The sequence below is a fragment of the Eschrichtius robustus genome, chromosome 7, assembly GCF_028021215.1.
Source record: "Eschrichtius robustus isolate mEscRob2 chromosome 7, mEscRob2.pri, whole genome shotgun sequence".
Classification (NCBI taxonomy): domain Eukaryota; kingdom Metazoa; phylum Chordata; class Mammalia; order Artiodactyla; family Eschrichtiidae; genus Eschrichtius; species Eschrichtius robustus.
Genome location: NC_090830.1, coordinates 125,654,936 through 125,682,911, shown reverse-complemented (window position 1 = coordinate 125,682,911; position 27,976 = coordinate 125,654,936). Strand labels below are relative to the sequence as shown.

Genomic DNA, 27,976 nt, shown 5'->3' with positions numbered 1-27,976 from the left:
TGCTAGCTTTCATGGCTGTTTTCTCACTACATGAAAACCTTTCTAAGTAATCTGATATTGCACGAGAACTTATGGTATGTTTGCCACATATACTTTAGAGATATCCTGCGTCTAAATATTGCTGAGAGTTGGCTGGATGGAGAGGAGTTTTGCTCAGGAAGCAGCATCATTGGTGGTGTCATTTTTAAAGATGAGGGATTAGAAAAGAACATAGAAAATTGAAGTCATCTAGAAATAGCTTTAGCTGGCCTTTACCAGTTAGAACTCTATAATCTGGGATATGTTCCTTAACTTCTCTGGGCCTCAGTGTTCTCAAATACAAAATTGCTATGATAATACCTACTTCCTAAGATTGTTGTGAGGATTTACGAGAGGACACACGTAAAGGGTTTAGCACACGACAGACACATAGTTGGCCTGATAAACGGTGATAGTGGTTGTTTCCTAAGCAGTTTTGTACTACAGAGAACATTCCTGTAAAAAGGTATTCACACCTGAACTTAGGCCTGAGACATTTTTTTCAGTCATCAGACAAACACAAGTATGAATAACTGCTTTGTACATAGCATTGTGCTAGGTGCAAGAGAGTCAGCCATGAGTGAAGAAAGCCTCTGCTGATGCTCCGTTAGTAGAAGACAAAACAAGTTAAACGAACCCCAGTTCTCCTACAGTGTGATGTATTCTATGATGGCAAGTCTGTACAAATGTTTTGGGGTCATGGAACAGGAGAGACAGACTTTGCTAATTCAACTAGACTGATAGAAGCAATAATTGATATTCTTTTAGGGTATACTTCTGAGTTCCCAGAGTCATTAAGAAAAACTTTTATTATGGAAAGTGTCAAGCTTGTACAAAGTGAGAAAAAGTATAATGAACCCCCATGTACCCATCACATAGCTTCAGAAGTTGTCTTCCTCTATGCATCCATATACCTAACTGTCACTGACCTCGGAGTTTTTGAAACTAACTCCAGTCACCATATCATTTTATCTGTAAAGATTTCAGTATGTATTTCTAAAGTACAAGGATTTTTTCAACATAAAAAATTATTACTGCAGTAATAGGGGTACTTTATTTAAAGTTCATCTTTTTTCTTTTTTAAACCTTTATGTCATCCAAATTCTAGGTGTTTCAGGTACAGTGGTCATGGATTGTGGATATTATGAGTCAAGCCCGAATTCAGGGCCATAGGCAAATCATTAAATGAACAATTAAAGTTTTAAAAAATGTTTTTCCTTTGAAGGGTGTAAATAAATTTATATATTAAAAAAATTCCTGGGACTTCCTTGGCGGTCCAGTGGTTAAGACTCCACTCTTCCCACTGAAGGGGGCACGGGTTTGATCCCTGGTCCGGGAACTAAGATCCCACATGCCTTGCGATGTGGCCAAAAAAAAAAAGATATCTGTTTTGTGTCAGGTGACCTGACTTTTGGTTTTGGAAATTGGGTCATCCTTTTTAAAGATATAAATGCCCTTTGAAATATGTTCCTTTTGGATCTAGAAAGTTTATAAGTAGGTTTCTATGCTATCAGTTTAGCATTGGGATAATTTTTTAAACTGAAAATTAAAGCACAATTTAAAATTTCCACTTTTCCCTCTTATAGGAAGAAATAAAAACCCTACCTGATGGAGTATACCGTATCAGAACTGGAGAAAATGTGGGCTAGTGCTACCTAGCTAACTTTATCAAGTTAAATTAGAAGGCAACTTTTTACAAAATGTTGAGAAAATAAGTGTGTTTTTTTTTTTCCTCTCTTTGCTAGGCCTGAACCTTACTACTGTGGAATGATTTTTCTTACTCTTCCATGAGCAAGAATATTATTGAATAAAAAGTCAAATTCCTATGAAAAATGCAGAGTGTTTATGTTTTTGTTATGATAGTGGAAATACCAGATTGTGGTAAAGATGTCAAGTAGTTAAGGCTAAAATTCGAAGTAGTATTTGATGTTGTAAAAATTGTATAGGTTTCTTTTCTCTTTCCTTCACATTTTTGAAGAACCTACCTTGTAAACATAGTGATAAAATGCCAGGAATATTAGGATTTTAAGGAAATAATAGAGCCTATTATTTAAACTACAATATAAAAGGCAATTATATTGATGAAGAGCTACATGGGCTTTGTGTGTGTGAATAAACTTGGCCTGTGTTCAGCTTCTATTTGTTCTTCTGGCATAAACACATATTGTGTGTGATTCCAGTTTAATGGGGACCCGTTTGTATGCCAAGCAGCTGCATTTTAGGACCTATTGCGTGATTTCATAGCTCTCTGAAAATTGGTTCTATTCAGAACAAGAGATAGAAGAGGAAAAGGGGGGTGGTGTGGAGCGGGGTGGGGGGGGAGAGCTTCAACACACAATCATTTCTTTTCAATTGGAGCCAGAAAGGTTGATGACAACATGACCATTGTGTTATAATGATAAGACCACTAAGGCATCTGTACCTCTCATCAAGGCTTTCACACAACAGCAGATACAATTTAATTCACTGCTCTGTCAGCAGTGCTGATACCATTATGCCGTCTGTCTCCACAGTTATAATCACTGTCCTCTGAGAAATGCAGTTGAAATGATCTTGAGCAGTCAAAGAAACTCTCAATTAAGGCTGCCACTTCCAATGTGTCAGATTGTGTCTTATGCACTTGGTACAATTTTCACTTCCAATCCTGTTTATTTACAATGTCTACCAGTAATTACGCTTAACGTGTCATTTAGTGAGGGGGCCCCTGCCAAGCCGATTGCTGGGTGCTGCTGTACCATTGAGTGGGAGTTTCTCGAAGTCAATGCCATCAGCAGCTTTTAGGCCCCGATGGGATGCAGTAGTAATGTTGATAATGCAAGTATCGTGCTCATCAAGTCATAATTAGATGCCACTCAAATGTGCCACTTGTAATAACAGTGTTGATTCATGTTTTTCTCGGTGACTGCAACTACTAATTAGTTAAGTGGTTTTTGGTTGGCCTGCATTTGCTGCAGATTATTATTACCCCTGAAAAAATGTCAAGGTTAGAGATGTTTCTGGCCATTTAGTGCTGCTTTATGAATTTGAATATTAACGTAATAAGAACTTCGGACAGACTTAGGAAGTAATACATTTTTGTATTTAATTTGGAGAGAAATTTTTTCCCCTGAGTTTAATCATAATTGCAGGTTAATTAAGCTTAAATGAAGCAAAAGTAATCTCTCTTTGTGTTATGTGAGCCCAGTGCTTTTTGCCTAACTTTGTTGGGTTTCACATTTGGGTGCCCTTAATTTTTCTTTTTTAAGCCAAACAAATGTCAGTAAGTATACATGTCTACAGTTAAGTTTGAAATTCTGAGCATTTTCTTTTAACTAGAAATATGGGTGAAAGGAGTTGGCATTTTTCTTACTTGATCTTCAAAGTATCATTCAAGTTCTAAATTATTTTGTACCTTTGAATCTCATTTATATAAACCAGCTAACAAAAAGTCTGAAAATTTCTATTTTTGAAACATTGGTTAAATATCAAGTAAAATTTTATTTTTCTTTTGATCTCCCTGACAGTCTGTGATGTAAGAAGCAATTTATTAGCATCTACTTTCATCATCACGTAGTACATAAATCTCGTTGCTATACTTTTTTGCCCTGGAGTTTCTTAAATACTTTGTCAGTAGTAAAGACTACTATTGAAATACTTAACTTAGTTAAGCTGCCATGTTGTTATTCCAGATATGAGATCAATGTAAGATTTATTTTTAAACATTTCTCTTTAGCTAATTTTCCTTAGTAGACGCATGGGTTACATCCTGCTAAGAAAAGGAAATCATGTTTGCCCCTTTTAATGTAAGAGAGGTTCTTTTGTTTAAATTAACAGACATGTCTATGGTTATGTATACAGCTACATAGAAAAGAGACACTTAAAAAATCCTCAATAGCTTTCTCAAAATGTGTGTAATAGCGATAAAAGTTCTTCGTTGTCTTCTTTTTTCTTTCTACATTCATATATTAGCTAAGATTTAATCAGGGCAGCATCTTAAACACTTTTTTTTCATGATAGCTAAAGGTCTGGCTAGCTAAAGAATTGCAGTATTCTTAATCATGGGACAAGATGTGTGGGCTTCTGGAATAGCTGACTAATCTCTGAATGCTGAGACTTTTTCCCCCTCATTCCTAGTTTCTCACATGGTTATAGAGGAAGTGAATTTTATGCAGAACCATCTTGAAATAGAGAAGACTTGTCGAGAAAGTGCTGAAGCTTTGGCGAAAAAGGTGAGACACTTCAAATAAAGAAATTCTACCTGAGCTTTTAAATTTCAACTTGCTTTTCCAAACAGTGGCCTCTGTCCTTTTCTGCTGTTCTGGTTCTCTAATCAGTTGTCTGCTCTGATGAGCCTCGTCAGAGGTCTTAGAATCCTGGAATATGATTATGTAAATATCTGTCTTAATGCAAAGATTATTTTGATTGTAAAAAAAAAAAAAAAAGTATTTGTGTGTGTGTATTTCAGCATTTGTGGTTTTTGCCTGTGAAAATGGTCCCAGAGTGGTCTGTTGAACTTGACTTTCCAAATGTCTGTGCATTTGGTTAAAATGCTAACCAAGTTTAAAACTAACCTAGAGTGACATGAAAGACCAATGAGTGTTTCCTGTTTGAATCAGATGAAAAAGTCAGCCTCAGACCTTACATTTCAGGTGATTATTTTTGAAAGCAAAGTGAGGGCATGCTAAGGGTGACCTCCAGTGCTCCACTGATTGCTTCTAGCTGATGAATTTACCAAGTGTGTAATTTTCTATATTCTATCTCATCAGAAGTACATTATTATTATAGAATGTTTTTATCTCTGTCTTATGTATTTTGGGTTGGGTAAAATGCATCTGAACCACTTCGTCAGAAAATGGATTACAGCAATTTTCAGCCAAATTTCATTAGTGATGCTGGTTTTGTTTCTTTCGCCTCTCCCCCATCACCTACGTCCAGATTATTTCTTTGGATGCAACTGGAATTCTGTAGATCAATAAGTCAGTCAATTTAATTTGTTTGCATTAGCAGTGTGCTTGCTAGAGGTATTTGCTTAATTGTTTGCATAACAACACTACATTAGAATTCATAAGATATGCAGGCAGAACCTAACTAAGAATATAAGTATGTGTATATAGCTTCTTTTCTGTTATTTGTCTGAAGAGTATATAGCAATAGAGGCCATTGCTTTAAAAGCAACGATAACATGGGTGCTCTCATATCATTTCTATTCTCTGTATCACTAGAGTTCACTGGTTGATAATACTGTTGGAATTCTCTTTTCATTTCCTTTACTTTTGGACCAAGTAGAAAAAATGTATTCAGAGCATACTAGCTGTTCTGAATCTTGTAGTGGCTAAGGATAGTTTCTGTATTTTTCTCTTGTTATTAACAAGTATTCCTGTTGCAATAGGACATCCAAAGTGAGAGCACTGACTACCTCTCAGGACTGGCAGTTTATGGAAAACAGTGGTTTGGGAGGCAGTATGTACAGGTTTTATTCCTAATTATATAATTTTGGAAATATGTGACTTTGGCCAAGTTAATTTTGTTCCCTGGACTGCTATTGTCTCATCTTAAATGACAGGATGAACTAGAATTAGGACTAAAGTGAGAATGGGACAGACTTTCTTTGTTTATGATGACTTTAATCATTGGTCCCCTTAAAAAATTATTTTATTGCTATTCCCCTCTTTTTTATTTAACAGTTGATTTTGAGCAAGAGAATTCACCTCTCCAACCTGCAATTATCATGTCATAATTGTCAGGGTAGACCAGGGTTGATTTCTTAAGAATACCCCAGACCCACTGATTCTAGGAGTATGGCCCAGACATGTGAATGTTGAAAAAGCTGCCAGGTGACTGTTACATTCATCCCTGGTTATGAACCAGTGTGTTACTAATCTCTAGGGTCATATTTACAATTTAGTATTGACAGTAGGACCCTTAACTTATAGTTTGTCTTCTATTATTTAAGAAGCCCTTTTGAAAATGGACTTACGGTTTGTTTTTGAGGATATGGTGTGAACTCAGGAACTTTAGAATGAAAAACAAACCAAAAAAACCCTATTCAATTAAATGCTGTAGATGTGCTCATTGGATGTGGAAGATACTACAGCTTTGAATGCAAAGTTTGGAAACTTCCTTATATGTGTGATCAATAAATGAAAGTAGCACATCCTGCTTTAAGTATTAATTGTCATTTTTGGAAGTAGTTTTCATTTTCTAAGCAGCAGAGTTTCTGTAAATTCTTATTCTTCTAAAGTGTTTGCTCTCCAATTAATGACAAATGGAATGTTTAATTCTTATGATACAATTTTTTTTAACGTCTTTATTGGAGTAGAATTGCTTTACAATGTAGTGTTAGTTTCTGCTGTAGAGCAGAGTGAATCAGCTATATGTATATATATATCCCCATATCCCCTCCCTCTTACGTCTCCCTCCCACCCTCCCTATCCCACCCCTCTAGGTGGTCACAAAGCAGGAACTGATCTCCCTGTGCTATGCAGCTGCTTCCCACTAGCTATCTATTTTACATATGGTACTGTATATATGTTAATGCTATTCTCTCACTTCGTCCCAGCTTACCCTTCCCCCTCCCCGTGTCAAGTCCATTCTCTACGTCTGCATCTTTATTCCTGTCCTGCCCCTAAGTTCATGAGAACCTTTTTTTTTTTTTTAGATTCCATATATATGTGTTAGCATACAGTATTTGTTTTTCTCTTTCTGACTTACTTCACTTTGTATGACAGACTCTAGGTGCATCCACTTCACTACAAATAACTCAATTTCGTTTCTTTTTATGGCTGAGTAATACTCCATTGTATATATGTGCCACATCTTCTTTATCCATTCATCTGTCAATGGACGCTTAAATTGCTTCCATGTCCTGGCTGTTGTAAACAGTGCTGCGATGAACACTGTGGTACATGACTCTTTTTGAATTATGGTTTTCTCAGGGTATATGCCCAGTAGTGGGATTGCTGGGTCATATGGTAGTTCTATTTTTAGTTTTTTAAGGAACCTCCATACTGTTCTCCATAGTGGCTGTATCAATTTACATTCCTACCAACAGTACAAGAGGGTTCCCTTTTCTCCACACCCTCTCCAGGATTTATTGTTTGTAGATTTTTTTTGATGATGGCCATTCTGACCGGTGTGAGGTGATACCTCATTGTAGTTTTGATTGGCATTTCTCTAATGATTAGTGATGTTGAGCATTCTTTCGTGTGTTTGTTGGAAATCTGTATGTCTTCTTTGGAGAAATGTCTGTTTAGGTCTTCTGCCCATTTTTGGGTTGGGTTTGTTTTTTTTTGATATTGAGCTGTATGAGCTGCTTGTATATTTTGGAGATGAATCCTTTGTCAGTTGCTTCATTTGCAAATATTTTCTCCCATTCTGAGGGTTGTCTTTTGGTCTTGTTTATGGTTTCCTTTGCTGTGCAAAAGCTTTTAAGTTTCATTAGGTCCCATTTGTTTTTATTTCCATTTCTCTAGGAGGTGGGTCAGAAATACAATTTGACTGCATTATTTCCGTAAAAGCAAGTGTGGATGCTTTGCTTTGCTAAAATGTGAAAGTTAAACTGATAAATATAGACCAGTTATTTAAATCGTATGATCCAAATCTGTTTAACTTGCTTATTTTGTATCTTTAAATATTCATTAAACTGTGCTCAATATAAAAACCCTATTTAAATTTGAATATAGTATAAGATTCTGTTACTGTAGGGTTATGAAAGATTTATTTTTGCCTTGTAACTAATAAGGGTTCTAAAACCCAAGTAGCATGCCATTAACCTATATAACTTGATGAATAATAACTGCAGTGAAATTTCTCAGCCCAAATTTGTAAATTTAGAGTTCTCAAAAATTTCCACGTAGTATGGTTATAAGATTTAATGTGTATAAATCTTATATTTCTTCTTTCAGAATGTGAAAATGTTCTTTTAGAGAAGACGTTTGCAATTTCGTTTGGCTTTTTTCTTGAGATAGTAACTTTGTTGAATAGAGTAATTGTATTACAGCCAAATTGTAGCTGGTAGATTTTGGTGCCTGGCTTGATAGAGGCATTGAACTCTTTTGAGGGCAAAACTGTTAACTGTTAGGTTATTAAATATTACTTCGATGGTGGCCTGGGGAGCACCAGATGGCAAAAATTAGTATTTTTCAGTTTTTCACGAGAATCCTGGAGGAAGAAACATTGTATAGATGAATACCTTGGTTGAAGAAAACTAGGTAATAAATGACTTCCAGAGGAAAATTAGACACACAAACTAAACCTCTTTTGTTACTAATAGCTAATATTTGCTGAATTTTTACTGTATGTTAGTCACTATATTAAATGCTTTATATATATCTCATTTAATCTTCATATTATGGGATAGAGACTATTTTTATCCTTAGTTAGCTGATGAGAAAACTGGCACTGAAAGATTAGATTATTCTAGAGGCAGAGACAGAATTTGATTGCAGAGCTGAGTTCTTAACTCTGCTATACTGATTTTACAGAAATGCGTACTCAAGTACTGCATTCCTCTGTGTCAATTATCCGTAGTATTGGTGTACATTAGAATCACCTGGGAAGCCCTGAAAAAGTGCTGTGCTGGGCTCTACTGCCAGAGATTTTGGTCTGGTGAGGGCCTGCATGTTGGGAGTTTTTTTTTTTTAAAAAACTCTACAGATGGTAATGTGCAGGGTTGGGAACCATTAGTTTAAATATTAGGAGGCAGAATTACAAACTAAGTCTTGAGTGTTTTCACTTGAGTTTTTCTTAAATTGTTCTTTTCTCCTTGCATTCAGAAAAGATGTCATCATTTGAGAATTGACGATGGTTCTTGAGCTTCTAGTGCCATGCTCTAGCATTCATGGTTCAAAGAACCCACAGCAATGTTTACTTGAATTTTCCATCTGAAGGAAGAGGGATTGGGAACTCATGGGTCTTATATCTTATCCCTGATCCTCTAATATAATATGGAGAGCTAGAAGCTGGAGCTATGGGCTGGGAACTGGGAATAAAGGTCTGTGTCTGATTCCATGAATAGATCTCACCAGCCTTCCCAGGAAGAATCTGTGGAATGGTTCATAGCCATTTCTAAGTGATTCTCCCTGATTCCCCAGAGAGGTCAGGGAATGCTCTTGTGTTCCAGACCACGCTACTCGGGGTATATTCAGTTTCCATATTATCGGGGTAAGAATCAGATCTCCCAAATTGAAGTGGGCTGGGCTTTCCCTGAGAGAAACCCTGAAGGGTCCTAATCATGATCACAAATGAAGGACCAAAACCAGACAAATACCATACTAAACATCTTATTCTGGCATAAGGTTTACAGCAGGGAAGGGCATTTAGCTTTCCAGTGAATTGTGTCTGTCTGTGTTTATTTCCAATGTCAGTTATTAAATTAAGAACTTGTCTTGATGGCCAACGGCCCTTAGTAAATGCAAACACATTTCTGTATCTTATATTTTATACTAGAGAAATCAATATACGAAATACTTTCTACTCAAATAAGAGAAGACCTTTTATATTTTAGTCTTGTGAAGAGAAGAACACATAAGCAAAACCATATTTTCCTTCTGTGGACTTTGGATCAATTTTAGTCTTCGTGTGTACCTTGTACTAACATTTATATGCACATAAACACAGGAGCTGAAGAAGGTAATGATAACTGATAACCAACTCATTTTTACATCAGGGGATAACAAATACATTAATGAATTAGGATTCCTTTATCTGCAGTGAATTAGATAGAGATAATAGAAACGTATCTTGAACTTTCTTCTGTCATGTATTATTAGAACTCTATGTACAGATAGAAACACATTTTGAACTAGTTTAAGCAAGAAAAGGAAAAAAAAAGTAGGAATTTGTTCAGAGGGATATCGGAGAATCCCTTAGAATCCATGAGCTAGGAGCGTTTTAGGAATGGACTGGAGCCCTGTGGCAAACCCTGTGCCTGTTGCTTTTCTCTGTCTCTCCTACACATTGGCTCCATTTTGGCTTTGCTGTGGACTGCCTTTCTCTGTTCCTCAATTCAGTAGTGTAATGTGGTTGCCAGCAGCTACTGTATATCTAGACACATGGAAAGGAATTCATCTCTCTGTTCCAGCCTCCAGATTTCTAGAGAAGGGATCTAATTGACCAAGCTTGGATTATGTGCCTAATTCCTGGACCAATTATTATAGCTGTGGCCAAAGTGGTAGGTTGTGCTTTGGGAGAACTTGGCTGTTCCCATAGAAATCATGTGGAACAGTGAAGAGGAGTGTCAGTGTCCAGGAAACAGAGTGCCAGGCAAACAAACATTTAAAAGATGTTCACAGCACAGCATCAAATGACATATTTGCTTGAAAGAAAGTGTCTTAAGACTTTTAATGACTGTGAATAAATTGAAATTTTATTTAATCTAGACTGGTGTTTTATACTTAATTCTTCTTGTATTTATCAGTTATAACTAGCATTTTCACATGCTGCTGGCTATAAGGCATAGGTCTTAAAGTAATAAGTTTAATATTAAAAAGTATAAAAAAACCTTATTTAATGACTCTTCTAATTGTTACTTCATGCTGTGAATGTTGATGAATGTGCAAGACAAAAATACACTTAATTTGTCTATTGTTTAAAAATCCAAGACACTCATTTTTTTTTTTTAACATCTTTATTGGAGTATAATTGCTTTACAATGGTGTGTTAGTTTCTGCTTTATAACAAAGTGAATCAGCTATACGTAGACATATATCCCCATATCTCTTCCCTCTTACGTCTCCCTCCCACCCTCCCTATCCCACCCCTCTAGGTGGCAAGACACTCTTTTGACTGCTGTTAAAATAACTGTCTTTATATTTGCTTTAGCTAAATAAAGAAAATAAAGCATTGAAAAGAATCAGCATGTTATACATGGCCAAGCTGGGGCCAGATGTAATAACTGAAGAGATCAACATTGATGATGAAGATTCAACCATGGACCCTGAGGGTGCTGCCGAGACTTGTGTCTCAGTACAGTGTCAGAAACAAATCAAGGGTAGGATCCCTGGCTTAATCATTGAGTATGTTTTTGACTCCTGTTAGGATAATGCTTCTGAACCCTGGTTGCACATTGGAATTACATGAGAATTTCAAAAAAATATTGATGCCTGGTTCCTACTTTGGAAAAAATTATGATTATTTGTCACAGGGGGTGGCCTGGTTGAGAATCATGATGGATGTATAGCTTTATGAGTTACTTTCTTGTTTGGGATTAGGCACTTTTGAAAGCATTGTCTTGACAGAAGCAGTCAGTTTGCCTATAAACTTCTAAAGGATAGGACTGTGTATTAAGATATTTTTGTTAAATGAAAGTAAGAATGAATAAAAATATATTTAGCCGACACCTCCTGTTAGTCTGGTTCTCTGTTGGAATCTCTGGGGAAGATACCTTCCCAAATTGCTTAGTCTCTGCCCTCCAGGAACTTCCCATATGATTCAGGCAATGAGCTAAAAGCAATATGTAGTATTAAGCAACTGCGGTGGTCTCCAAGTAGTGCTGTAAGGCAAGATCACATGATATATTTATTAAATACACATTAACTTTATTAATAAATAAATAAATACACACACACACACACACACACACACACACACACACACACACATCCACACCCACCCACCCACCCTGTATATTGTTAAGGATGTAGGAAATGGAGCTTTTTAACTTACTGTACCTGTCAGGAGCAATACTTGTTTGCTTGTTTGGTAGATAAAACTTCAGCGGGAAGTATAAAGAAGAAAGTAAAAAGAAAGCCATCTTAACCTAACTTTCTACCCCCTGACTTAAGACAAAATCATATTTATGTTGGTAGGAAGGGAGAGGAAGTTTAAAGGCTTTCCTTTTGTTTGTATTTCTCCCTTCTGTTAGGTCTTGAATGGTATGGTCTCTTGTTCTTCTTTAAGATTAGCCAGCCAGTGAAGAAAGTGGTTTTAAAATAAGTCTCTGAGAACCCTTCAATTAAGCTGGGTTCATGTAAAAAGTTTGATTTAACTTATAAATAAATAACCACATAGCAGGTTTCTAACTGTCCTTGGAGAAGGGTAAGAAATTAAAAGCACTTAAAAGCTAAGTGGCAAAAGTATGTGGGCCTGGGTATAAATTTAAGTACTCTGTGCTAATCCATGTTTTTTTTTAACATTTGAGTGGTAGAAGTAACTTTAATCTAACACCAGAAGTTTTTGCACTTATAGTTGCTAGTATTTTCACTCTAGTAACACAGTTTTCATTAAATCTCAATAATATGAAATATGAAGTAAATTAAGAAACAAAACACCAACACCTCTGGAGAGAAAATTACTAGAATTAACCCTTTTTCAAATAGGTTATATTTTGAGTCAGTTCAAATAATGTTTAACGGCTGTAAATTGGCAGCAAGTCAGGATTTTTTTCTTTAAATCAAAATCTCCAAATTATTAGCTACCCAGTTTGTTTGTATTGCATTGTGACAAAAGCCCATGGCCATTATAAAATAAAAAAGAAATTAGTACAGTGCCTTAATTTGTTTTGCTGAAAGCTTAAAAAAATTCTACTTCTAAAATGCCAGATAGTTTCCTAGAATACAGGTTTGATGTATTGCAGAGAAAACATGATCTAGTATATTTAACATAGTGAGCGTGCCTGATATAAAACTTTAGAAACATAGCTATATTTGGGGCGGGGGGAGAAGTGATATTTCCATTGTCTTTTGCTACTTCATTTTCCTTTTAATTGTTGAATAACTTTGACCATAAGCTGCACATGGATTGGCATTTTCAATTCTTCTGACAAGATTGGTTTCTTCTTTTAAAAATAAGGCGCTTTTTTTCTTATTTTTTTCTTTAAAAATGCAGAACTTCGAGATCAAATTGTATCTGTTCAGGAGGAAAAGAAGATATTAGCCATTGAACTGGAAAATCTCAAGAGCAAACTTGTAGAAGTAATTGAAGAAGTACGTATCTTAGGCCCGAAAGGCAAGACCTTTAGTGTTTTAAGGTGTTTGGGGACAGGCTAAGTCAAAAACTTGCTGTTGGAAGCTAATTTCTGACATGAGAACCATGTACCAGTTTTAATCTTCTCTTGTCCCCACTATTTCAGGCATACAAAAAGGTATAGAAAATAAGATCATGAACATTCATGTACCCACTGTCTAGCTCAAGAAATAAAATAGTAAAATAACGTTGAAGTGTTTCCTATTGTCCCTCGTGTTTCACTGTGAGGCAGATTTGTGACAGTGATATCTGCATTTAAGTCATACACTTTGTTGCTGCTGGTGAAGAATGATTTTGCTTCTCTGATGGAGGGCTGACTCAGTTGGGAAAGGCTATCCCCCTCTGTACCTCCAACACAGGTATATATGATAGATGGTAGAATGGGTTCAAGTGGGTATTTGGAGAATCTTTTTATTTTTCCTTTTGAATTGTCTTTAAGAGCAGGAGCACATAATTAGCCTTCTTTGCACGAGGCTTCAAGGATCTGCCTCTGCAGTCTCGGTTTAACTTGTACCAGTGATTCTCAGAGTCTGTAGCCCAAGGCTTCCCAACTGGTGTGTTATAGCACCTTGATACCCTTCAAATGGCTTACAGGTATGCCAGGGTATTGACCGCTTCAGTGAGCAGCCTCTTTCAGTTACCCCAGTTCCCATACACATATTCTTAAGGGCCATAATGTGAAAAAGGTTGGAAAGCAGTGACCACCAACCTCCCAGCCCCAGTTGCTTTTACTTATTGTGGCAATAAGTGTGAGTGGGAAGAAGGATGATGACATTTTAGAAGCGTTGAGCAGTGTATACCAGTTACTAATTTAAACCAAAAACAACAATATAGCTTATACTAAAAGAAACCAGTTCACAGACCATCTGGAAGTGCTGATGGATTCAGGGTCCCTTTCAGGACCATTACCTTAGCTTGTTTCTTGAGTATAACCATAGGAGAGAAAGAAAGACATTTTGATGCATTCCAGTCCTCAATTATAATTATTTATTGATGATTCCCCTCCCACTTAGAGGTGTTATTGGAAGCCATTTCAGAAGTTATTTTTATTATGACTATTTCAGACATCTGAAAAGTGTAAAAAACAAAATAATGAACCTCCATATGTCTACTGTGTAGTTTAATACATAAAACATTAGCATAGTATTGAAACCCGTGTGCATCTCTCCCTAACTGCATTCTCCTCACTCCCTGCACTGTTTCCTTAAACAACCATTATTCTGAACTTGTTTTTTATCATTTCAATGCGTATATTTACATTTTTACTACAATACGTAGTATTTTTGAGTGTTTTTAACTATATAAACCTGCTTTTTTAATTCAACATAATGCTTTTGAGATTTATCCCCTTGGTATATGTAACTTTACATTCTTTTTTAAAAACTATACTATGATATTCTCCTTTCCTATTGATGGATGCCAAGAATTATTTCAGAAATTTAAGTTTTGGGGGCTGGGGGGAGATTTTCATATGTGTTTTGTTTAAGTCAGAGTTCAAAGTCTTTTTTATTTAAAAAATTTATGTATGTTTTACTTAAGCCAAATGTCATCAGAGTTTAAAATGAATACCAAAATTGAATATTGGCTCTCTGATTAAATGATTCAAGTATTTTCTGGATGCAGTCTAATTGGATTTTTGCATTAAAAATGTCATTCATTTACACTAGAGGGCTAGAACACTGCCATATTTAGGTACCAATGCCAATGCTATTTGGAATATGTAAAGAAGTTCCAGATGTACATCCTAAATGAAATAGTTACTTCGAGGTTTTAAAAACATTTTAATAGAAGCCTAGCACAATGAAGCCAATTACTGCTTTAATGTAACATCGTGTTGAAAGTTGAACAGCAATTTAAGTATCACACATCATCATATATCATGTTTTACAATTTTGGATGTTTTCTCCCGTCAAAATATCACATTTTTAGGTAAATAAAGTTAAACAAGAAAAAGATGTTTTAAATTCGGAAGTTCTTGAACAGAGAAAAGTCTTAGAAAAATGCAATAGAGGTATGTATTTCCAGTCTTTTTCCTCAAATATATATGTAATTTATTTTGTTTATATATATTTTGTGTTGTTTTATACTGGTGTCTAAAGATTCTTGTAGCAAAAATCTTCTGTATTGTGTTTTCCTAACTTCTAGCAATGAGTCTCTCTCATTCCTGTTCTTTTACCACCTACCTGAGAGTCTGGGGACATTTAAAAGTGCTTTTGCTTGAGGAATTCATGACCCACTCATTTTGAAACTTCAAACCTAAATACTCTTTTGTCCTACATATATCCTGGGACCATGGCCGTATTGGCTATCCCCTCAGTATTTATATATCTGGTAGGTTAATTGGTAAACCTCTCCTCGATCCAGAAGAGATTAGGATATCTACATAAATACATGCAACATTATATGATAAAATTTTAAATTAAGAGGATATGGAAAATGGGACAAAGGGAAAGTGAGAATATGTGTTAATGTACAAAGTCCTTATTACTTACTCCGAGTTTTTGCACATTTCCTGCCTGTGTGCCTGAAGTCTGGCTCTGAGCTATCTAGGAGCCAGAGTGATGAGAGATTCGTGATCATTTTTATGAATCACATAAAAATTTACCTGTTGGTCAGGAGAAGCAGACCTGGTCTCATGGTGAGAAGGAACTTTCTCCAGAGGCTACTTCTAGAGAAAATTCTGTGTAATTTGATTCCATCATCCTTGTCATAAAACACAGCATCAAGTCTCATGGGACCATTTCTTATGTCCCCTGGTTTAGGGCAAAGGAGCAAAGTGCAGTTCTGCAAACATAATTCTTAAGGGAGGGGACTTTGCTTTTTGTTCTCCTTTTTTCCCTCAGCCACTGTCTTTCCTAGTTCAGAAGCTACAACACTAAAAGGAAACCTTTCAGACCCAGGGCCTTCGCTATTGTTATTGGTGGTAGTTCTCCATCTTTGTGTCATTCATGAATTGAGATTTTTTTTTTTTAGTAAATAAAGGACCTTGTAGCTAAGTGTGGGAGATGCACTAGGTTGTAACATTTCCTCTGCCTTTTGTGCATTTAAGAAGATAGAAATGGTGTAGAAGAATTTTCAGTCGTGATGCACTGTGCTAGAAACAGAGGGCTCTGCAGAGGTTAATATCATGGACCTTGCCTTCAGGGAGACCCTTATCTAGGAAGAGAGAGATTATATAAATAAATACATGACTAGGACCAACCGAATTTCTTTCAGAATCCAAGAGGGCCAGGTCATGTGAAAATTCACTTTTTATTATAGTGTTCTGGACATAGAAAGTCAATTATCTTGCCCAGGGCTTCAGATAGTCATAATCTTCTTTGTTTCCTTTGTGAAATTTCTTATTTTTAAATAGGTTTGAAAATCATTTAGCTCTCAGGGACCTGTAATTCACATGACAAACCACCACTTCATTGCTTTACTTGAGTAAGACTATTAGTCTTTCCTCTGAGGAGGCAGTAGATTGACCGAGTACAGAGTCTGAAATTCTATGTCATTACGCAGTAAACCAGTCCTTAATCAGTTAGGACTGAAGTGCCCTGGAGGAACAGTTTGTGAAAGCTGCCATTAAGAGAGCCTTTTTAAAGGTTTTTATTGACATGACTCAGCTCAGGATTGAAAGTGCCTCGCTGGAAGCCAATGGAGAGACTAGTGTGCTGTCCACCTATGTGGTTCCTAGTTGGTAATGGCGTCATCACTCCCTCTGTCCCGTCTACATCATTACTTAACAGAATAGGTCACAAAATGTCAAAAAGTAGGAAAGAATTCATGTTGCTCCTATTCGACAGGATAGTCCCTTTGAAGATTTCTGTCCACGGTGATTCTTTAATTCAAAGCTCTGACTCTGGACCCATATGGATCTAAGGCTGTTTCTCTTCGTTATAAACATGGAGAGCACTTTGAAATAACTTACATATGTACATTTTTTCTTTTTATTCAAATAACATACTTTTTTGGTGGAAAGTATAGATTTATATGGGAAAAGAAAAAAAAAAAACTCAACCCTTACAGTCCAGAGATAAGCACTATTAACATTTTAGTGTTTATTCTTCCAGAAGAGGAAAGGGGGGAGGGGCAATTTATGGGTAGGGGACTAAGAGGTACAAACTATTATGTATAAAATAAGCTACAAGGATATATTGTACAACACAGGAAATATAGCCAATATTTTATAATAACTATAAATGGAGCATAACCTTTAAAAATTGTGAATCACTATATTGTACACCTTTAACATATAATATTAACATATAATATTTCAATCAAAAAACCTATATATGTACATTGAATTATTTATTAAATATGTTTATAATGTATATGGAGTATAAATAAAATACCAACAAAAGAAATATCTTTTTTGCCCATCGGTGCTTTACAAGCCCCTGAACATCAGTCTCTACTTGTGTTCCCTCCTTGGACTTCTTTCATTGCTTTTATTTATAGTTTTGTCAGATATATATATATATATATATATATATATATATATATATATATATATATCCCTAAACAGCATATTGTTTAATTTTGCCTGTTTTTGAACTTTATATAAATGATATCATTTTGCATATGTCCTTCTGCTACTTTTTGTGTTTGTCCGGTTCATCATGTTGAAGGGTATTGCTGTGGTACGTTTATTTTCACTGCTGTATAATATTTCATTCAATGTCTGTACCAAAATTCATTTATCCAGTATCCATTTGGTGAATGTTTGAGTTTTTTCCAGTTTTTTTGCTATTCCAAGTCATGCTGTTATGAAAATTCTTATACATGTCTTCTGGTGCACATATCCAAGAGTTTCACTAAGATATATGCCAAAGGTAAAATTTTATCTTCAATTTCACTACATAATGCCAAATTATTTTTAAAGTAGATCTATAAGTTTATACTCCTGTTAACAGTGTATTTGTTTCCATTGTTCTGTATTCTCTCCCAACTTGATATAGCTATACTTTAAAATTTTTGCCAGTTGCCTCTTTGGTGAGTATAAAAAGGTAGCTATGGTTTTACTTTCCTTTTCCTTGGTTACTAATGCAGATGGTAATTGGCCTTTCACATGTTTCCTCTTCAGTGAAATCCTTGTTGATGTGTTTTGTATGTGGCTTTTAAAAAACAAAAATGAACTCATTTTAAAGATATATCATGAATGTCTTTCCGTTCAGTAAATATGCCTCTACAATGTAAGTTTGATGGCAGAATATTTCTTGTACATAGCATACTTTACTTACTGATCCTTCAGTGTTAGACCATCTAGATTATTTCGCTGTTTTCAGCAATGATGCAGAGAGCACCCTTGCAATTAAATCTCTGTATATGTTCATGATTTATTCTTTAAGGAGAATAAATACATTCCTAAAAGTGGAATTGTTGAGTCAAAGGGTATGAATAGTTTTAGATTTTAGATTCATATTGCCAAGTTGCCCTCTAAAAAGGTCTTACCAATTTGTACTCCAACCAGCAATGAATGCGGGTGCTTATATGCCTGAATAAGGAATCTTTTCGTCACCATTTTTCATCCTTATTCCTGATAATCTGTGTGGCGTATTGTCCATTTTCTTTTCCTTGTCTTCTCAAGTGTCCATGCTAGCAGTAGAAGAGTATGAGGAAATGCAAGTGAACTTGGAACTGGAGAAGGACCTTCGAAAGAAAGCAGAGTCGTTTGCACAAGAGGTAAATATCTTGCAGAGACTTCGTATTTTATTTTTATATTTTAAAGAACTTTGCAGATGACATATAAAAATATTTTTTGAGGTTGAATAAGCAGTTGTCACTTTGAATTAAGGATCACCTGATTTAGGGAGCTATGGAATAGTATCAAATTCATTGAACTTGGTGTCAGAAGATCTGGGTTTAAATTTTGGCCGTGTCATTCAGTTAGTAGTTGTATGTTACTAGCAGTTATTAGCAGTCCCTTAGCCTCTTTGGGCTTCACTTTCACCATCTGTAAAATGGGTGATGTTACCAACCTAACCAAGTGGATTTTAAAATCAAATGGCACAATTTTTCAAAAGAATTTTGTAAACTATAAAATGCTGTGTCAGGGAAAGAAATTATATTTAGGGATACCCATCCCATAACTTGTGAGGGAAAGTCCAACTTGAGTACAGGATTTTTGTTTGTTTGTTTGTTATATTCCAGTTTTTAAGTCTTTACCTTTTCTTTTTTTAAAAAAAATAATTAATTAATTAATTTATGGCTGTGTTGGGTCTTCGTTTCTGTGTGAGGGCTTTCTCTAGTTGTGGCAAACGGGGACCACTCTTCATCGCGGTGCGCGGGCCTCTCACTATCGCAGCCTCTCTTGTTGTGGAGCACAGGCTCCAGACGCGCAGGCTCGGTAATTGTGGCTCACGGGCCCAGTTGCTCCGTGGCAGAGTACAGGATTTTTGCATGTTTCCAGTAGCCTTAAGAATCTAGGTTACGTCTCAGTATACCATCTGAAATAACAATATCATGGTCTTAGTATTTCTCTTCAGCTACAATTCAGTGCTCTCATTATGTGAGTTGATTCTTCCACTTGCTGTGGAACATTGTCATGTTACACATCCATTATCTGAGCCTTTCACCAGAGTAATGACTTTTCTCTCATGTTAGAGATAAGCTTTGAGCTTCTCATGTTCTGGCCTTAACTTTGTTGCCATGTGGTTATTGGGTATTCCATGGCTCTGGGACTGGATTCCAGGGAAATGATGAGGCACCAGTTGGCTGAACTGTAACAGCTCATGATGTGGAGCTGATCTGCATGAGACTTCCATCATGTGTAAATATTTTGAATCTGTGCGTACTGTACGTTCAAGGGAAGTAGCTAAGGAAATATAAAACATTCTTAGGTGGACATATCCAAGGTGTAGAAGGAAGGCAAAGCATGGGGTTATGGGAATGACATTTGAAAATCAGATTATGGTTTTGTGCAGGAGTTTTTCTGTGCTTGAATGTAGCTGTGCTAGCAATGAACTCTATAAAAGATTTAGTCTGAGAAGATCTGATTTGAAATATTATGATTCATTTTATTCAGAGAGTTTAATGAAAGGTGAGTAAGTATTGTTCTCTTATTTCCTGGAAGGAAGAAAAAAAAAATTAAAGTGTGTTAGAGCCCTTTGGAAAAAGCTGCAGCATATAAATAATGGAACTAAATAAATGGTTGAAGGGAGGGAGAGTAGAGATAATGTGAAGATGCCTCCATTGCAAAACTGAAAATGTTGGCTGATTTTGACCTGAATGCTAGGGTCTTATTTTGAGAGACATTTTCAGTTTTCCATTTCTTGTTTGTAGAATGATGTTAGAATACAAAGCAGCTCAAAGAAAAACTTGAAGGCCATGCAGTAGCAGAGAGGATAGATGGAAGAAGTAAGATTCCTTTAAGAATATGGAAATGAATGATTCAGTCTGCCATCCACTTGGTAGTGATTAGTGGAAACAATAATGCTGACATGTTAACCCAGAATGAGGAGAGAGAAGTTTGAGGAGGGAAAGCAAGAGTGGTGGCACTTACATTACTGGTAGCGTAAGTATTTGCAACAGTGCTCAATGATTTTACAATATCTAGGTTTGATCTACACAGTAGTGAGAAGAAAAGACAAAGCTCGATTAGAACTACTATATCTTCCCTTTTCATGGTTTACAAATTCTCAGGTTTTCAACAGATAACTACGGTTAAAAGGTACACGACTTGGCTTAACCAGAGAAGTAACACTTTTGCGTTTTGTTCCTTAGTGCATTCAGCAAACATCTAGTAAGCCAGTCAGTGTGTAGATAGTGGGAATATAATGGTGAAGAAAGCAAATATGAACCTTGCCCTGTTGGAGTATACAGTGTAGAGCTGTAGAAATCAATTTTTTTTTTTTTTTTCCTATTTTCGTTTTGCCAAACTCTGAATATTTGACGGTGCTTTTCTTTTTCTTTTTTTAATTTTTGGATTTTATTTTATTTATTTTTTTATACAGCAGGTTCTTATTAGTCATCAGTTTTATACACATCAGTGTATACATGTCAATCCCAATCTCCCAATTCATCACACCACCCCCCCACCCCCCCACGGCTTTCCCCCCTTGGTGTCCATACGTTTGTTCTCTACATCTGTGTCTCAACTTCTGCCCTGCAAACCGGTTCATCGGTACCATTTTTCTAGGTTCCACATATATGCGTTAATATACAATATTTGTTTTTCTCTTTCTGACTTACTTCACTCTGTATGACAGTCTCTAGATACATCCACGTCTCTACAAATGACCCAATTTCGTTCCTTTTTATGGCTGAGTAATATTCCATTGTATATATGTACCACATCTTCTTTATCCATTCCTCTGTCGATGGGCATTTAGGTTGCTTCCATGACCTGGCTATTGTAAATACTGCTGCAGTGAACATTGGGGTGCATGTGTCTTTTTGAATTATGGTTTTCTCAGGTTATATGCCCAGTAGTGGGATTGCTGGATCATATGGTAATTCTATTTTTAGTTTTTTAAGGAACCTCCATACTGTTCTCCATAGTGGCTGTATCAATTTACATTCCCACCAACAGTGCAAGAGGGTTCCCTTTTCTCCACACCCTCTCCAGCATTTGTTGTTTGTAGATTTTCTGATGACGCCCATTCTAACTGGTGTGAGGTGATACCTCATTGTAGTTTTGATTTGCATTTCTCTAATAATTAGTGATGTTGAGCATCTTTTCATGTGCTTCTTGGCCATCTGTATGTCTTCTTTTGAGAAATGTCTGTTTAGGTCTTCTGCCCATTTTTGGATTGGGGTGTTTGTTTTTTAATATTGAGCTGCATGAGCTGTTTATATATTTTGGAGATTAATCCTTTGTCCGTTGATTCGTTTGCAAATATTTTCTCCCATTCTGAGGGTTGTCTGTTCGTCTTGTTTATGGTTTCCTTTGCTGTGCAAAAGCTTTGAAGTTTCATTAGGTCCCATTTGTTTATTTTTGTTTTTATTTCCATTACTCGAGGAGGTGGATCAAAAAAGATCTTGCTGTGATTTATGTCAAAGAGTGTTCTTCCTATGTTTTCGTCTAAGAGTTTTATAGTGTCCAGTCTTACATTTAGGTCTCTAATCCATTTTGAGTTTATTTTTGTGTATGGTGTTAGGGAGTGTCCTAATTTCATTCTTTTACATGTAGCCGTCCAGTTTTCCCAGCACTACTTATTGAAGAGGCTGTCTTTTCTCCATTGTATATCCTTGCCTCTTTTGTCATAGATTAGTTGACCATAGGTGCTTTCTCTGGGCTTTCTATCTTGTTCCATTGATCTATGTTTCTGTTTTTGTGCCAGTACCATATTGTCTTGATTACTGTAGCTTTGTAGTAAAGTCTGAAGTCAGGGAGTCTGATTCCTCCAGCTCCATTTTTTTCCCTCAAGACTGCTTTGGCTATTTGGGGTCTTTTGTATCTCCATAAAAATTTTAACATTTTTTGTTCTAGTTCCATAAAGAATGCCACTGGTAATTTGATAGGGATTGCATTGAATCTGTAGATTGCTTTGGGTAGTATAGTCATTTTCACAATGTTGATTCTTCCAATCCAAGAACATGGTATATCTCTCCATCTGTTGGTATCATCTTTAATTTCTTTCATCAGTGTCTTATAGTTTTCTGCATATAGGTCTTTTGTCTCCCTAAGTAGCTTTATTCCTAGGTATTTTATTCTTTTTGTTGCAATGGTAAATGGGAGTGTTTCCTTAATTTCTCTTTCTGATTTTTCATCATTAATGTATAGGAATGCAAGAGATTTCTGTGCATTAATTTTGTATCCTGCAACTTTACCAAATCCATTGATTGGCTCTAGTAGTTTTCTGGTGGCATCTTTAGGATTCTCTATGTATAGTATCATGTCATCTGCAAACAGTGACAGTTTTTACTTCTTCTTTTCCAATTTGTATTCCTTTTATTTCTTTTTCTTCTCTGATTGCCATGGCTAGGACTTCCAAAACTGTGTTGAATAATTGTGGCGAGAGTGGACATCCTTGTCTTGTTCCTGATCTTAGAGGAAATGCTTTCAGTTTTCCACCATTGAGAATGATGTTTGCTGTGGGTTTGTCGTATATGGCCTTTATTATGTTGAGGTGGGTTCCCTCTATGCCCACTTTCTGGAGAGTTTTTATCATAAATGGGTGTTGAATTTTGTCGAAACCTTTTTCTGCATCTATTGAGATGATCATATGGTTTTTATTCTTCAATTTGTTAATATGGTGTATCACATTGATTGATTTGCATATATTGAAGAATCCTTGCATCCCTGGGATAAATCCCACTTGATCGTGGTGTATGATCCTTTTAATGTGTTGTTGGATTCTGTTTGCTAGTATTTTGTTGAGGATTTTTGCATCTATATTCATCAGTGATATTGGTCTGTAATTTTCTTTTTTTGTAGTATCTTTGTCTGGTTTTGGTATCAGGGTGATGGTGGCCTCATAGAATGAGTTTGGGAGTGTTCCTTCCTCTGCAATTTTTTGGAAGAGTTTGAGAAGGATGGGTGTTAGTTCTTCTGTAAATGTTTGATAGAATTCACCTGTGAAGCCATCTGGTCCTGGACTTTTGTTTGTTGGAAGATTTTTAATCACAGTTTCAATTTCATTACTTGTGATTGGTGTGTTCATATTTTCTATTTCTTCCTGGTTCAGTCTTGGAAGGTTATACCTTTTGAAGAATTCGTCCATTTCTTCCAGGTTGTCCATTTTATTGGCATAGAGTTGCTTGCAGTAGTCTCTTAGGATGCTTTGTATTTCTGCGGTGTCTGTTGTAACTTCTCCTTTTTCATTTCTAATTTTATTGATTTGAGTCCTCTCCCTCTTTTTCTTGGTGAGTCTGGCTAATGGTTTATCAATTTTATTTATCTTCTCAAAGAACCAGCTTTTAGTTTTATTGATCTTTGCTATTGTTTTCTTTGTTTCTATTTCATTTATTTCTGCTCTGATCTTGATGATTTCTTTCCTTCTGCTAACTTTGAGTTTTGTTTGTTCTTCTTTCTCTAGTTCCTTTAGGTGTAAGGTTAGATTGTTCATTTGAGATTTTTCTTGTTTCTTGAGGTAGGCTTGTATAGCTATAAACTTCCCTTTTAGAACTGCTTTTGCTGCATCCCATAGGTGTTAGATCGTCGTGTTTTTATTGTCATTTGTGTCTAGGTATTTTTTGATTTCCTCTTTGATTTCTTTAGTGATCTGTTGGTTATTTAGTAATGTATTGTTTAGCCTCCATGTGTTTGTGTTTTTACGTTTTTTTCCCTGTAATTGATTTCTAATCTCATAGCGTTGTGGTCAGAAAAGATGCTTGATATGATTTCAATTTTCTTAAATTTACTGAGGCTTGATTTGTGACCCAAGATGTGATCTATCCTGGAGAATGTTCCGTGCGCACTTGAGAAGAAGGTGTAATCTGCTGTTTTTGGATGGAATGTCCTATAAATATCAATTAAATCTATCTGGTCTATTGTGTCATTTAAAGCTTCTGTTTCCTTATTTTCATTTTGGATGATCTGTCCATTGGTTTAAGTGAGGTGTTAAAGTCCCCCACAATTATTGTGTTACTGTCGATTTCCTCTTTTATAGCTGTTAGCAGTTGACTTATGTATTGAGGTGCTCCTATGTTGGGTGCATATATATTTTTAATTGTTATATCTTCTTCTTGGATTGATCCCTTGATCATTATATAGTGTCCTTCCTTGTCTCTTGTAACATTCTTTATTTTAAAGTCTATTTTATCTGATACGAGTATTGCTACTCCAGCTTTCTTTTGATTTCCATTTGCATGAATATCTTTTTCCATCCCCTCACTTTCAGTCTGTGTGTGTCCCTAGGTCTGAAGTGGGTCTCTTGTAGACAGCATATAGATGGGTCTTGTTTTTGTATCCATTCAGCAAGCCTGTGTCTTGTGGTTGGAGCATTTAATCCATTCACGTTTAAGGTAATTATCAATATGTATGTTCCTATGACCATTTTCTTAATTGTTTTGGGTTTGTTTTTGTAGGTCCTTTTCTTCTCTTGTGTTTCCCACTTAGAGAAGTTCCTTTAGCATTTGTTGTAGAGCTGGTTTGGTGGTGCTGAATTCTCTTAGCTTTTGCTTGTCTGTAAAGCTTTTGATTTCTGCATTGAATCTGAAGGAGATCCTTGCCGGATAGAGTAATCTTGGTTGTAGTTTCTTCCCTTTCGTCACTTTTAAGTATATCATGCCACTCCTTTCTGGCTTGTAGAGTTTCTGCTGAGAAATCAGCTGTTAACCTTATGGGAGTTCCCTTGTATGTTATTTGTGGTTTTCCTCTTGCTGCTTTCAGTAATTTTTCTTTGTCTTTAATTGTTGCCAATTTGATTACTGTGTGTCTCGGCGTGTTTCTCCTTGGGTTTATCCTGTATGGGACTTGCTGCGCTTCCTGGACTTGGGTGGCTATTTCCTTTCCCATGTTAGGGAATTTTTCATGTATAATCTCTTCAGATATTTTCTCGGGTCCTTTGTCTCTCTCTTCTCCTTCTGGGACCCCTATAATGCGAATGTTGTTGCATTTAATGTTGTCCCAGAGGTCTCTTAGGCTGTCTTCGTTTCTTTTCATTCTTTTTTCTTTATTCTGTTCCGCAGCAGTGAATTCCACCATTCTTTCTTCCAGGTCACTTTTCCATTCTTCTGCCTCAGTTATTCTGCTGTTGATTCCTTCTAGTGTAGTTTTCGTTTCAGTTATTGTATTGGTCATCTCTGTTTGTTTGTTCTTTAATTCTTCTAGGTCTTTGTTAAACATTTCTGGCATCTTCTCAATCTTTGCCTCCATTCTTTTTCCGAGGTCCTGGATCATCTTCACTATCATTATTCTGAATTCTTTTTCTGGAAGGTTGCCTATCTCCACTTCATTTACTTGTTTTTCTGGGGTTTTATCTTGTTCCTTCATCTGGTACATAGCCCTCTGCGTTTTCATCTTGTCTATCTTTCTGTGAATGTGGGTTTTGTTTCACAGGCTGCAGGATTGCAGTTTTTCTTGCTTCTGCTCAGAAATCAATTTTTGAAGTTAATTTAGGTTACCTTTTTAGTTACAAAAGGAAGATATATACCTTGTAAACATACAAACAATTCTCAAATGTGTAAATTAAAAATTGAATGTTTCTTCCTTACTTCTGTTCACACTTGTCCAATTAAAAACCAAAACCAGGACTTCCCTGGTGGCACAGTGGTTAAGAATCTGCCTGCCAATGCAGGGGACACAGGTTTGAGCCCTGGTCTGGGAAGATCCCACATGCTGTGAAGCAACTAAGCCCGTGCACCGCAACTACTGAGCCCACGTGCCACAACTACTGAGCCCACGCGCCACAACTAATGAAGCCTGTGCACCTAGAGCCCGTGCTCTGCAATGAGAAGCCACCGCAGTGAGAAACCCGTGCACTGCAGCAAAGAGTAGCCCCCACTCGCCACAACTAGAGAAAGCCCACGGGCAGCAACCAAGACCCAATGCAGCCAACAGTAAATGAATTTAAAAAAAAAAAAAAAACAACCCGAAACCAAAAACATGATCCCCCACGCGGAAGAAACAACCGGTTGTCTTCATAACTATGTTAAGTTTTTGTATTTCCTCAACATAATTTCAATTTTTGATGACTTTCCTGTACTTTTTGAATGTATAATTTTTACTATTTAGTGTAGTTTTTCTTTTCTCTGTTTAATGGTGTGGATACCTTTTTCAACATGTAGTCCCAATATACTGTGAGACTATTACGTAATTAGTGTTGTTTTCAGACAACTCAGATGATGATATTTTAATGTCATTTTGGAAAAAATGAATTATATATTAATAACACAACATTTTCTTCTCATTCTTTGAAAAGATTTAGGAAAATTTCTCTGAAATTCTGATACCAATGGTGTTATTTGTCTGGTAAGGGACCAACTTAATAACTCTAACCAACAAGTTCTTACCATAGCTAAAAACCAAATTCATTAGGTTTAAATACATCTTAGAAAAAGCATTATTTAGTGTTTTATTTTAGTATCTTAAAGTCTAGAAAAGGTAGTCTAATGACTAATATTTTTCAAGTTACCATTGTTATTGAAAGGAATTTCTTTTCTGTATGTTCTTTTCATCTTATATTGTAATTTAGGGATTGTTACAGGGTTTTGCAAAAGAAATTCATGTTATTAGCATCCCTAAGACATATCTTTATTCTTTTCTCTCCAAAATAACAGAGTTGAGATAATTTATAATCATGTAAAGTTAAGCAAGTTTGCCTGAGTGCTACACGGAAAAGGAGATCTATCCCTTTTCCCAAGAGAGAACCAGAGCACAGAGAAGCAGTGCAGGGAGAGTAATAAAGCACCCTTGGCATTGATGGTCACTTGTGTCCTGCATTGATTGTCTTACTGCTGAGCTCCCACCTCTGTCCTGGTCAACCTCGCTGACTGCTTCCTCTCTTTTTGCTCCTGGCCTCCGAGCTGTCTTGGTGAAAGGCCTCACTTGTTGGGAAGCCAGAGAATCTCACTTACTTCAGCTGCTTTTTGCTGGCCTTTCATGTTGACTTCTGAGATATTTTCTAAGATAACCAGCAAGGGACCTCAACCAGTTAAGTTTTAATAGGGAAAAATGTATAAAAAAATAATTTTTTAAGATAATAGTAACCTGCAATAAGTCATTTCAATTAAACCATTGATCTCAAGTTTAAGATACTATGATGGAATACTGATTACTCTTCCCTAGCGTGTGGATACCTCCCGTCTCACTTTTCTCCAGCCTGGCACTTGTGCACACGCACACATTCATTCACGCTCTATCTATACCTATTCTTACAGAGAAATGAGGTGTTAGATGGAGGAAGAATGTAAATTTCACTTGAAAATGTTGTTGCTCTACTGTAAGATAGGCCTGATACCAGAATTTGAAAAACATTTCATGCTTGGAATCACCCATTGGCTGACTTGTGTAGGGTATTAAGGAAAAGAAATAATGGGTGAATAGAAAATAATGTTGCCTTCAATCACGTAAAGTTGTGAAGATTAAGTTAATAATATATGTAAATTGTTTTATAAAATGCTCAGTAAATATTAATATACCTTTTTC

General features: G+C 36.1%; 1 protein-coding gene across 3 annotated transcripts in view; it reads left to right on the top strand.

The window, feature by feature from the left end:
• Nucleotides 1–27,976, top strand: part of SHTN1 (shootin 1) — a 102,119-nt gene that overhangs the window by 27,020 nt on the left and 47,123 nt on the right. For all 3 annotated transcript variants that reach the window (XM_068548628.1, XM_068548626.1, XM_068548627.1), the window contains 5 exons: nucleotides 4,132–4,226; nucleotides 10,819–10,987; nucleotides 12,823–12,920; nucleotides 14,890–14,971; nucleotides 18,533–18,627. In XM_068548628.1, the coding sequence (XP_068404729.1) occupies nucleotides 4,132–4,226; nucleotides 10,819–10,987; nucleotides 12,823–12,920; nucleotides 14,890–14,971; nucleotides 18,533–18,627 (539 nt within the window). The remainder of the gene's footprint in view (nucleotides 1–4,131; nucleotides 4,227–10,818; nucleotides 10,988–12,822; nucleotides 12,921–14,889; nucleotides 14,972–18,532; nucleotides 18,628–27,976) is intronic.